This window comes from Seriola dumerili, unplaced genomic scaffold (genome assembly GCF_002260705.1).
Source record: "Seriola dumerili isolate Sdu_G_001 unplaced genomic scaffold, Sdu_1.0 BDQW01000581.1, whole genome shotgun sequence".
Taxonomy (NCBI): domain Eukaryota; kingdom Metazoa; phylum Chordata; class Actinopteri; order Carangiformes; family Carangidae; genus Seriola; species Seriola dumerili.
In genome coordinates this window covers 503,029-516,656 of record NW_019174836.1, presented here as the reverse complement: position 1 = coordinate 516,656, position 13,628 = coordinate 503,029, and the positions used below count along the sequence as shown (strand labels likewise).

The following is a 13,628-nucleotide window of genomic DNA, read 5'->3' as shown; positions in this document are numbered from 1 at the left end:
TCTCTCTCTCTCTTTCTCTACGGGATGGCTAAAGTCAAATGCGGAAGTTTACACCCTGTAAAGCTGCTGCCGCCACAACCAACATGAGTGTTGACATGACAGTTGAGCTGTAGCGAGGAGACGGAGCGGTGCGTCGGTGACAGCGAGGCGGCGAGACCGCAGGAAAACCACTGAAGCCAGTGCCGCTGAACTGGACTTCAGACCCGCATATGGCTTCTCTGGGAAGCGCGGAGCGACGGGCTTTCGCTCTGAAAATCAACAGGTAAAAACCTTTTTATTGGAAGCTGTTGTTGCTTTGGTGTCAGGTTTAGTTTAGGAGTGAAGGTGAACTCTTGGTACCTCCGCATGCAGAGATATGGGAGAAGAGTCCGTTCTTGACAGTTGGAGTGGATTCCGCTGTGGAGCAGGCAGCCACATGTTGTGAATGTTAATGCTGCAGGTTAGTTCACGCTGTCCGAGGAAAAAAAAAGAAGAAGCCTGGAGGACAATAAACAGCCAACTTTTCTTCCAAGCGCTCATAAAAAGTATTACAGGGCATAGCCATGTGATCAGTCATGAATATTTAAGTTTCTCTCTTGTGGGCTCATTATTTTGTTAAAATAATAGTTTGAAGTGGAAAAACTTCTGAACTTTCTACACTAATCTGACAAATCTGTATCATATCATTTTCATTTCCTCCCCATGAGGATGCTGATTCTATATCTAGTGTTTCTAATATGATCATTTCCTGTAGTGTGTAAAGTCTGACTAGTCCATAGAACTGTTATAAATGAGAAGGGATGTAGTCATAGTTCCTGCTGTGACTTTGTCCAGGTGTGGAGGAAGTTGTGTACATGGAAGTCTATTGTGTACCAAACCTCTTCTGCAGTGCAACTCATTAAAACAAATACACTAATATGCCCTTAGCCCAGGCATATGAGGCTTCCCCAGGCCTCTCTTGTAATGGCAGTGCAGGTCAAACTGAGTGCTGTGTTGCACATTTTGAACGTGATGTTGGTGCAGTTTACAGTGCACCGGGGTTCATTGACATTGTGGAAGTGCATAAGGGCAGAGGTGGTGATTCATTTTGGTCAAATTTAGGACAGCACATGATGAGGAGGCAAACTGTTTACCTTCACATTTATTTTTTATAGTCCACAAGCAGCATGTTTAAATCCCAATGGATCCCCTCTTTAACGTGCTATCACCCAGAAATCAGCTCTTTTTTCTTCTTCTGTCACTTTAAAAAGTCTTCATAAGTGTACCATCTAAACCTCTGTGACTTGAATGAAAATGCAAGATTAATATTTATAATTTATTTTCTTGCATCAGGAATTTTAATGAATCACCACCAAAATGTAGGACTACTGTGACTATTATTTCTTGATTAATCATTTAATTGTTTTGTCCATAAAATGTCAGAATATAGTGAGAAATGGCAATTATAATTTCTTAGCATGTAAGATATATGACCTGTTTTGTCCCACCAACAGTCAAAACCCAGAGATTTTTAATTTATATTAATAGAAAACAAAGAAAAACAGCAAATCATATGATTGGCATCTTTGGTAGAAAAATTACTCAAACAATTAATCACATTTAGTCTAATTAAGAATTAAGATAGTTAATCTATTGACTAATCAGTTAATCTTCTAGTTGTTTGAGGTCTAGTCCAAATCTTTCTATTGTTTTTTTCGTGATTTTTGTGAGTGTGAAATCCTCTTTCTTCCACTGCAAAAGAACCATACTCTTGTTTTTAATGGCCAGGAGAAATTCTGGATACTGGCTTTGCTGTGCTGTGCTGTGCTGTGCTGTGCTGTGCTGTGCTGTGCTGTGCTGTGCTGTGCTGTGCTGTGCTGTGCTGTGCAGAGCTGAGCTCAGCTGCTGAGGGATGTGAGGGATCCTGGGCCACTGCCTGAATCCAGTGATGAGCCAGCAGAGGGGCTGGTTACAAGATGCTGTGCTGTAGCAAAACATGGTGTTGTGGAATGTGTGGTTTCATAGTGTTAACCAGCAAAGCCAATAAGTGATGATGCAGGAGACACAACTCATACTCAGTGACTGATTTTTCAAACTGTTATGAGTTTTAGTGAAGACATTCTGTTAGTTTTTAATATGAAATCATTTTATTTTGACTTATTTCAAATGATATCATCATATTTGTTTTTATGTTGTTGTTGTTGTTGTTGTTGTTGTTGTAATATTATATTATGTACAGCACATATTGTGGATAGACGAAGTAATATGACACATTTTCCTTATTATAAAAGTGGACAGTAGAGAGGTGGAAAGGAAATGAAGGCACAGACAATGGGAATGACATGCAACAAAAGTCCCTGGTTGGACTCATTGATATTGTGATTACACTCACTAGTATCTTAAAGCCTTGGGCCACCAGTATGGCTTGATATATATTATTTCATAGGAAGAACAAGACTTGAAAAAATTTGAAAAATATCTCAAGGGGAACAACTAGGAAAATCATGGCAACAAAAGAGACAGACACAAACCACATGGACAAAGAGGAACAATGGTCACAAGTTGAAACTCAAATGTGCAGCACACAAACTATTATAACCGATATTAATAAATTTGTTTGCACTGGTGTATTAGTTACATCAGGGTTAAGGAGGCAATGTTCACTTTTCCAATCCTGAAAACCCTATATGTTTTCATATAGTTCCTCTGTAGATCTCTCTATCAGGATGGAGTGTGAAGGAAATCCTGCACACAGTGGGCACTGTGTGGCTCTGGTTTCACTTCGCTTTTTGCTCATGGCAGTTTTGAATCAGGAAATGTGTGTTTCTTCATAAGCACCTAAAAAGGGGAATGGAAAACAATTATGAAAAAACTAACATACAATCATAGTGTAGCACAGTGTTCAGCTATGGTGAAAAGATCGAACGTAACTTAACACTTAATATTCCTCAGCTGAACATGATGTTTCATACAAGCATATGGTAACAGGTGTGAGGACAGCTGTGGACGTGGGGCCTCTGTTGTTCAATGCTCTTAAGTGGCAGGGGGATCCGGATTGAGTTGCATCTGATTTCCTCTGTGCTCTGGCTCATGACATCTGTTAACCCTCATGGCTGTTGGTGAGCAGTTGGGTTATGGGGTGGGTAGGGTGTCAAATGGACACACACCTTCCTTAAAAAAGAAAAGAAACAACTTTTGAATTAAATGACTCACCCTGTGATTAAAGCATTCAAACTTGAAAGTTGTTTTTAAACTTTACTTTGGTCACTTTTTCTTGCTTGGAGCTGCTTGTGACCTGACTCTTGCCAAATGACTGCTGTGTTTGTGCGTGCCTCCCTCTGACAGGAAGCTGAGCTGTGATGGTTCTGATAGCGGTAAGACCCATTAAGTCTGGAGACATATGATAGTATGAGACACACAGTGGGGGCATCCCTTTGGTCTGCTTTCCCCCTCTTGTCATGTACACCACAACACTCTGTTTCCCTGTGCTTCCTCTTTGGCTCAGATGAAGTGACTCATATAAGGAGGGAGAGGTTTTTTTAGGCTATAACATACAAGCTAAAGGAGCCACCCACCTCTGGTGGATTGACGTGATAATGTTGATGATAATAGGGATAATGGTAGGCTGGCTGAGGAGCATGCCTGGTGGGAGTCATGTCTTGTGGAGTAAATACAGATAACCGTGAGTAGAATTATAGATGAGGCTATCTGGGGAGCCTATTAATCAGAAGTGTAGCCATGAGAAGCAGTGATAGTGCAGGTTTAGAACTCAATTTGAGCAATGCTTGGCCAGTGATTCCAGAAACGCTGACAGGAACACACCATATGCACACACAGCAAGTGCAGACCTGCTATAGGCAGCATGACGTAACAAAAATGGAGCCGGCCTCTTTCTATAGGGAGGGGATGATAAAGGGTTTCCACTCTGGAGCCCACAATGAGATTTCTTAACTTGGGTGTGAGTCCTGAGACCTATCAGAAAACACCCAGCTTTTGTGCTGGTACTCATTTCAAGAAATATTCCCCTATCATGATCAAATGTAATTATAATGCCACAGGATTGTAAAACAGCTGTATCTAGTGTCTGGTATTCATATCAAATGACTCGCAGTAGCCTGTCTAACAGCATTGCTGACAGATTAGAGGCATATTTGACAGCTCACAGATAATTGAAATAATGGGGTCACCCACAAAGCTGTTTTAATGAAAGTTATTTTATTCTGATTAATGATAAAACATTTTGCCTCTCTGTCCTTTCTCAGTTTCTTTGAATAAGAGAGTTTCCTTTTTATCCTTCTTATACAGGATGACCTAATTAGCACAGTGTGACAGTGGAGATGAGAGGTTATGACAATATCATAGCTATTCTCTGTGAAGGGAATCAATAATATCTGGTTGATTTGACTTTGCTGTCTAGTTATGCAGGAACTAATTCAATTCATCCAAAAATGTTTAAGTTGATTAATGATTGATTAGTCCACTAATCAGTTCTATGACATGACAAAGTGATGCTGTAATCGATCATGTGCATGATATAGTATTTATGATATACTTCCAGCTATTTTACTAACAAACAACAGGATAATAGTGTGAAAAATGCGCTGAGTCTCAATGTGTTTTTACAGTGTGCCTATTCTGTCAGCAGCCCTGGTTTATAACTGGAGTTTACTGTCAGTTGTAATTCTGCCTCTACATCGACTCTGTGGGAGCAGCTGTTTTAGAGTGCCATCCTCATTAGTGCCAATTACCTATTCTAATTATATCTCATGAAAAAAGACAAAGGAAACTGGTAATTATTGTCACAGGCTCTGTGGTAAGCTAAGAGAATTCCTCCTTAATAATAATTCAAATGTTCCATCCCAAATAGGGAGCATTTATTGACATTTTTCAATTGATTTTCTGTGGTTTAGTTTGGTCTGAAGTCTCTTCTTGAAGCATGTTACATAGTGACAATCGGTATGTTTACATGCACACAAGAAATCTGGTTATTCAGAGATATCAGGTTACGTTGAAAATCAGCCAATGTGTCCACATGCACCATGTTGACCTGGATACTGCAAAACTGTGTATGCGTGTAGCATGACAGTGGTCAGATTTAATTCCTGCTCTGACCTTATTGTTAAACCATGATTAAATCATGATTTTTTGTGCAGGATTTTCTGGCACACCCAAATCATACAAACGTCTACTTCCACATTATTACTGTAAGTTGTGATGGACCCTCAACATGACTAAGGTGATATTGTGATTACAGAGGCCTCACTGCCAGCAGATGACTGGTTCTCTCTGAAAAACAGTCCTAACCACATTAAGTATTATTGTAGCAAGATGTAATTCTGATCATTGTGTTGTAGTTTGCTACACTATTTTAGTTTTCGTACACTTCCTATTTATTATACAGTATAGTGCACTACATTTACTGTTCGCCATTTTATTGTGAGTGTTTTTACGATATAGTGCCCTCAACAATTCAACAGCTATCAGTGATCTTAAAATGATATGTAAGCATCTGAAATCTCAATTAACTGCTCGCTATAGACTAAACTACTAACTGTCCATTACATCGGGAGCAGTGAATGAGTGAACAAGGGGGTGATTTTGGGCACTGACTTCTCCTTTCGTTGGAAGTGTACATTGAAGAGGTGTGGGCGTTTCTCTTTATTGCACAGTGAGAGTTGCAGCGTCAACTGATTTGCTGATGTGGCTTTGTTCACATTTATTGGTGGTGAATAACGTGGGGAAATGCCACTGTGGTCATTTTTAGACATCTCCGACCTTAAGCTCAGTGTCTCGATGGGGCTCCAAAACCTCAGAAGCTGAAGCTCAAGACCAAAGCAGTCAACTTCAATAGCAGCTTTTTTCATAGGCAGGGTCAGTCCCAGTTTAAGGAAGGTGGTGTAACTATTTCTCTGAACTCACTCTATTCAAACAGTCTTGCTCATGATCGTTGTGTCCCTGTCAGTGAAAAGCATTGACAGTCAAGTACTTGTCCCTTTGTGGTGTTGTCTTTGGGTTGATCCATTACAAGAATTGATCGCTTTTTCAGTCTTTGTGTGTTGGTGTGGTTTCAGTAAAAAGTAATGATCAAGACATCAGTTTCTGCTGGGCCTATGACACAAGCTGCTTTTGGTATTATTTTGCCTAAATGACCAAAATCCAAAGCCCTACTTTTTGTCTTCCTGACAAGAGCAGCTTTGGTTTAATGTAACACAGGATGCCAAGACACAGGCAGTTTAAAGAGAATGACAGATGCTGTCTGCTGTGACAAGCTGTTTGTCTACTAGTGGTAAAATAATGCCTGCTTGGCTCTGCTGGCAAGAGCTGATTACTGTTTTACTTGCCCAGTCTTTTTATAGACATGCTCTGAATGTGTGTCAGTGTATGCAAGTAAGCAATCCCATGTGTGCATGTGTGTGAGAATGTATGTATATAATGATACTTTATATACAGAATAGTATGGGTTGGGATGCATAAGCTTTGTCTCTCAAATGGCAATGAAAGATATAGAGGGAGGCTACATAATAGTGGCAGTGTGGTTATGGGCTCAGTCTGTACACAGGGTAGGGCATGTTTCTTTGAAGTTATGAGAAGTTTTTACAAGGTTTAAATTGCCTTGGGTACAAGCTTAATACACCCACCAGACAATCTGCCCTTGGGCATAAAATTACATTCTTGTTTGCTTAGATTTTTACCTCTGCCAAGGAGGTTATGATTTCACCCGTGTCTGTTAGTTAGTCGGTTTGTTTGTTCAACTGATCTGTACCAAACTAGGTGGAGGGATGGGGCATAGTCCAGGGAGGAACTCATTATTTTTTGGTGTAGATCCAGTTAAAGTGGCATATGTAGTTATTTTTATAACCTTCCTAACCTGTGTGAGATAGGGTGTTTTTTTTTGACATTTTCACCAATTTCTCAGGAAATATTGTTTCAACCTTGATGTAGAAAATCACACATATTTATGGCGATGACATCTATGAGTTTGTTCAGTTTGATGCGGATCCAGATAATAATGCGGATCTGATGGAAGAAAATGCTAAGTTGCTAGTTGTTCTTATTGTTAATAGTAAGTAACTGTGCATACGGCAGCAGCATTGTTTCCGAATGCTTACATCAGTATTTCATTCTACATGCAACTAATAAAATTACACAGTAAATAATAGCAATTGCGACCTAGCAGTGATACAATAATGCTGACATCTACATTTCACACAATGGGTAATAAAACCATACAGCTGTCTTGTATAAATATTAAAGATAAATAAATAAAGCTATACTTGAGAACAAAAGATGTGTAGAATTGTTTGCCTTGGCGGAGGTATGTGCTCTACTGATTCGTTTTTCTTGCAAAGACTTATCTTGTAAAGACTACCCTAGGCCTGTTTCTTGTGCAATGCGCATTTAAACTATTTAAACCAGCAATTTATAACATCAGAATCGAATAAATCTCAGCAGTAGCCCATTATCATTTCAAAGTGAAACATGCTAAAACCAATCGGACTAAAGAGGAGATATCTGATCCAGGAGTCATAACTCTGCTTTGTCAATTACTCCGCTCCACAAAGCAGGGGAGGTGGATCTGAGAGGAGTGTCATTCCTTGTGTTGACTTGAAGCTTTGTAGAGCTTTAGTTTCTTACCTACAGCCACTTTAAGCTCCACTGGCTTATGTGATTTGACACATTGCATTACAAGAAGAGTAACCAAGCACATTCCTTTTAGACATTAGTAGTGTAGAAAGTGGGCGTGTGACGAGGCTTCAGTTTGTTGATGTGCTGGTTCAAAGTGGTGTGTATATGTGAGATCCCTCAACAACCACTGTCCACTTACTGCTCTATAATACACCTGCTTAGCAGCCAGCAATGACGGAAATGTGTAGCTGTGCTGAGCAGCTTTCACACGCATTTGTAGGATATTTGTGTGCACCTTTATACTCTCTGAGTTGAATGAGGGTTAAAAATAAGAGTCAGTTAAGAGTTACTTTTACACAAGCGCGAAATGCACATCACTGTTGTCACGGGTGATAAAAGTGTAAATTGATAATGTCGCCAATGTGTGTGTTGTTGCTCAGAGTGTCATGCATGTGTGGTATAATATGCTTCATCAGATTTAGTTTTTTATGCCATTTGCAGCCATTTATTTCTGTAATGTACATCCTTGCACTATTGTTTGATTTTAGCTTCTCTGATAGTGTGCTATGTTTAAATGAAATAGTGCTGCACTGCTGGACTTTGCTCTTTGTTTAAATTTGTATACTGCTCTCCCACCCATGCCTTAACCTTCCCTGGCATGCAGTAATTGTGTTGATTCAGCATGTAACATGATTGACAAGAGGGAGGGGAAAGTGTTTTAAACAGCAGGATTGAGTAGATATAGATGTAGTCTTTGTTAAAGGCTTTACAGATTAACTGTAAATTTTCAGAAATGCACGTGTGGACATGCCTGTCAGCTTGTCTTGACTCTTTAAAAGAGAACTGGCTTGGTGATTGTTGCTCCAGAACATTAATGATATTATCAGTTGTTTGCATGAAGCTGTGTCACAGACTCTACATGCTTCATGACTCTGCAGCCTCAGTGATTTTGTCATGCTGCATTCCTCCATTGCATTGGTGTTTATGGGTTTGTGGTGGTAATTAGTAACAGGGCTGTTGTAACAATGGCCATGGGGACTTAATGAACCCATGAGATTGACCACAGGGGAAACAGTCGGGAATGTGACCCATTTGCTTAAGTCGTTGCCCTCTAACTCTGCACTGTGTGGCAATGTTGCAATAAAGTCTTTCTGACACACATGCAAAATTACATACAAAAACAAGCAATCTTGACATAACACACAAACAAAAACATACATTCACACACACTAAACACACATTCTTGTGCTTATACACATAAAATTGGCCTTGAATTGCTCAGCTGCGTAGAATAAAGCACTCACTGTGCATGGTTTGGTTGGGGTCCGATGATATGGTAAATTAATTACAAAGAAATAGACAGTGCATTAGCTCTCTGTTGCATTGAGATCAAATGTGTGCAACAAAGTGGGGCACTGGCTCTGTTGGCATTCTCTTTTCTCCCTTGGAGAAAGCTACAGGCAAACACACACACACACCAACCCCATTTACCCAATATATTTGAATACTATTCCACTCCTGTGTCATGTTGATTTCCTGCTCGGTTTGACCCTTAAATCAGGACACCATATTTATTCCACTGCCTGTATGGCTGCCAGAATGACAAAGCCTTTACACAGCCAGCAGAGAGGTGCTTCTGTAGAGAGTGAACAATAGTTTGAATGGAATCATCATGGCTGACCAATTCAAGCTAATGCGAGTAGGAACAATAGTGGAATTGCTGTTGCATCTCTCATTAAGATACACTGCTCATGTTGTTGGAATTGTACAGAAGTTCAGGTTTTACAGGACGTTGTAGAGGTTTTTTCTTTATAGAAATATATTCCCTTACATCTGGAGAATATTGAAGGCTGGTGCATCTCTGTAGCACTACAATGCCTCATTTATAATGGTGCTATGTTATGATGCATTTTACCTTAATCGAAAAACTGCAGCTTCTGAGTCCTTAACATAAAACCTTATGCATCTGCATGTGTTTGCATGTTCTGTTCCAGGCACTCCTCTGCAGAGATCAGACGACACTTTGGTGGGAACTATGGCTTTCAACACAGCCGAACCAACTCCAATGCTTCAGCCTCAGTGTGCCTCACTGTGGTGAGTTTCCTTTTATAAAGATATAGTTACCTATCCGGATGTCTAACATGTTACGTGTGTTTAAGAAGATCTAAGAAGACTAAAAATGAACTCTGTACCTATGATGTTATTTCAGCTGATACTAGTGATGTAATGCTAGCTGAGGAGAAGTACTGTATCCAGAAGGTCAGCGGTGTGGTTTCCTCTAATGCTGCATTCACTCAGACACAGCTTTAGTGTTTGTGCTTACACCGCCACAGGACTATAAGCATATCTTCTTCACATCCCTCTTTACTGTCATTAGCACTGAGAATGTCTGACTCTAGTGTCCAGTCCTGAAGATTATAATTTGAATTGTAGAATTTCTGCTCCAACATAAGCTACTGCCTTTGCAAAAACAGCTTTCTGCATTTCTGCTAAAGAGCTGAGTATTTTTAGGTAGAATCTTTCTTCCTCTTACAATAGATGAGATGAGAACTTAGTCACGGCTTAACATGCTTTTGTCAAAGCCGGGCTGACACCGCCTGTTCTTTGATTTAACAGGGTTTGGAAAACCTAGTGTGCCATTATGACAGGTTGTTTTCTTACCGCTTTAGTCAAAGCCTAGCAGACAGTCAGAGTGATTCCTGCTCTCTCAAGCAAGCAGGCAGAATGATGCACAGTAATCCTTTGCAGGGATTTGTTCCCACTACACTCTTAGTCTCTCGGTGGTACCCTCTGAACCTCTGCCACACATCCACTCATCTTTCCTCTTTCAGTCTTCCTGCTTTTTTTTTTTCTATTTCTGTCTGTTCCTCACATTTCTTCAGTCTCTTCCACCCTACATCTCCTCTCATTTAAAGGGAGATGCTGAAGCTCTCAGGCTTCTGACATATCTGTGTGCATGAGTGACTGATCTGAAGCCCTTTGACACTTTCCCACTGATGATCCTTGAGCTCCTCAGCTAACAGGGTTTGGGTACTTGGACCATGTGTCCCACCCTAGTTTGCAGCGTGCAACGTGGTTAATCTATAACCTGCTTGGGAAATGGGTCAGTGCCTTGGCCATTGACAGGCACTGGATGGGGCCTGCTTACCTTGCAGCTTACACGGGCAAATCTTTAATATGGCTGGATTTGGGATGCGGGAGAGGGGTTTTAATACTATAATCTCTGGGATGATAGTTTCCCATTATTCAGCAGTCGTGTCTAGCACAGGGATGAGGGTGGGATGTTTGTTGAGAGGAGGTAGGGATGTTTGTTGTTCCAGTTGTGATGTGGCTCGATTTGTTGATTGTTATCACTCTCCCTCTCTTACCCCGCTGCTATTTTTAGTGCCTGAAATGACGAAACGTGGACTGATCAGTCTTGTTTGTGGTCGGTTTAAATACAAATTGAGAGATTAGGACAAAGAGCTGCATGTGTTTTTATGAATGTGTGCAGCGCTTCTTTGTGTGTGTGTGTGTGTGTGTGTGTGTGTGTTTGTGTGTGCGTGCGTATAGGCGGCATGCACGTGTTTGTGTGTGTGTGTGTGTGTCTAGTTTCTCTTCCTGTCTGTTGAAACACCAGTTGATGGAGGGACGCCTTGCTAATGTCACTTCCTTTAAAATCTTTTGGTTTTCAACTCTAAACTGCAAGACACTTTGCCTTCATGCTCAAAACGGCTGTCAAAACATTTTGTGGGTTCAAATACTCAGGCTCAACGTCAACATTCATTTGACTGGCTATAAACACCTCTTCTCAGATATATTGGAGTTCTCAGCTACTAGGAATATGAAGATCAACTTAAAGAGGATCTGTGCACTGCGTTGTGGCTTAGTTTCAACAAAAAGAATTCAGTGTCCGTAGGTGCACACTGTAGTTTCCCATATCCGGATTGCGCCATTTTGTACACTTCCTTTTTATGGTACAGTTTTCAGTTTTCAGCAGGGTAAGTCTACCATTTCCGTATGAGCGTAACTATCATTTAATGGAACTTTAGAATGAGATTATTAGCATGCGAGATTGTTTTAAATATAATGATTCAGTTTTAATGCAGCTGTACTTTGTACGATCATTGTTTGTCACGAGTTCTTTACCTGCCTATTTTCTCTCCCGGCATGTTTTTGCCAGTTTACATTGAGAACAGTGATATTGGTAGATACATATTTTTTTCAATGGATTAATTTTATTTAAAACAACCTTCGCTAGTAATTGATACAATGTGTCGTGGCTTTAAAATGTGTAATTGTTTAATCAAAGGCTTTTATTTTATTCTCTTCTTGATACATGTGTGATTGCATGAGTTTTGTCTGATGTAGATTTCCGGTCCTTCCTGCTTTTAAAATGTTCTCATTTTGTTGTGCAAAGGCATAATCTTTATGATCACTAGTGAGAAACCTGATACAAAGTCTGGCTGCTGATTTGGCAAAGAGAGGGACTTTCTTGCGAGCTCCTCTCATGACTCCACAGAGCAGCAGACGCTGATCAGAGGCATGCATAGATTTGCATTCATTTGTATTTGTTAGCCTCCATACTAAACAAGAAAAAGAGGCCATGCTACAATGATTGTTTGAACTTTGAGGCAGGGAGCCAGAGAGATGCACATATGGAGAAGACTGCCACTGTAGAGGCACTGTTGAGGCTGACGCCTCCTCCTTAGAACAGAGGCGTTCAAGGTTTCCTCTATAGGCCTGTCATTTAAAATAATAATGATACAGTTGTTCCGTCTGCCTGGCTGTCTTTTCTTTCCTTCTTGTATTGCATGCAAAGCATTAATACTAACCCATGTGGTACAATTTGCTCCTGAGTGCTCACCAGAGAAAAATATCCCTTAGGGTGGATCGATGTGCAAAAACATGTCTGAAGGCAAATGGAATTTGCTCTGCTTTCAAAAGTTAAGCACAGCAGTGACTCATACTGTAGCTGCAGTTATCTCTACCTCCTCTGTGTGTACATATTATGTGTTCGTCTGTGTGCCATTGGCTGATTTGGCTCTGCATTTTTCTTCTCTCTCTCTCTCTCTCTCTCTCTCTCTCTCTCTCTCTCTCTCTCTCTCTCTTCTGTACACACACTTTCTCTCTCACTCTTTCGCACTCTACCTGTTTGTCATGCAAATGCTTCCCATCTGTGACAGTGTGCGGCATTAAAAGCTTAAATATTCTTTTTGGATTGGACAGATTTGCATCCTTAACACAGTGCACTGCATATGTTGAAACATTTTGAGGTGAAAGTTTCCGTTATTTATTAATTATTTAGGAATCTCTTTCTCTATGATATCGTGGTGCGTGTTTATTTCCAAGCTTTTACCTACATCTGCCACCGCCTGCAGGCTCTCATCAGATAGGAGCTCTGCCCTGTTTGCTGCCCCTTTTCACAGAGACACCTGCTCCATGCAGGTTCCCCTGTTTTACAAACACAGCAGGCCATGCACCACAAAAGAGATGTGTGTTATCTCATCAGTTGTGTTTCTTTTTCTTTGGGAGCACTTTCTAATCATGAAAAGCTTCATCTATTCCTCCTCTTTGAGTGCCAGTGGTAATTTGTTTCATGGTGTGTAGATGATTTTAACAATATGTTCGGATTCAAAGACCCATATCAACATTTCAACCCATTTTGTACTGTACATGAAAGTGATTACAGCCTTTCCTTTGATCTGCTGTAGCTCTGCAGTGTGGGTTGAGTTTCTGGCTAAAAATAGGTTCTCAGGAAAAAAAAACAACAAAAAACTGCCTGGGTGTCTGATACAGGCTAGTTTGCTCCAGTTTCTATTTATGTATGTGTTCGAATCTTTTGTTCCTCGACAGGTATAGGGATGGAAATTGATAAGACTTTATTGATACCAATGCCATTATCGATTCAGCTTATCGATCCAATTCTTTATCAGTTCCCTTATATATTCCCGTGGAGATAACTGCTCTGTAGTTGTTCAATCCCTCGAGGAGGGGGTGCTGTCTGCCTCTTTAGGTCTACCTTGTATTAATTTACAAAAAAAAAAAAAAAAAACAGCTCTCGG

General features: G+C 40.4%; 1 protein-coding gene across 3 annotated transcripts in view; it reads left to right on the top strand.

The window, feature by feature from the left end:
• The first annotated feature begins 127 nt into the window (after positions 1 to 127).
• dock8 (dedicator of cytokinesis 8) overlaps positions 128 to 13,628 on the top strand; it is a 53,504-nt gene continuing 40,003 nt past the window's right edge. For 2 of the 3 annotated variants that reach the window (XM_022764817.1, XM_022764816.1), the window contains exons 1-2: positions 128 to 262; positions 9,579 to 9,678. In XM_022764817.1, the coding sequence (XP_022620538.1) occupies positions 210 to 262; positions 9,579 to 9,678 (153 nt within the window). In that variant the 5' untranslated portion in view covers positions 128 to 209. Of the gene's footprint in view, positions 263 to 9,578; positions 9,679 to 11,477; positions 11,565 to 13,628 lie in introns of those variants that run through there. The other variant, XM_022764818.1, reaches the window with a different exon arrangement.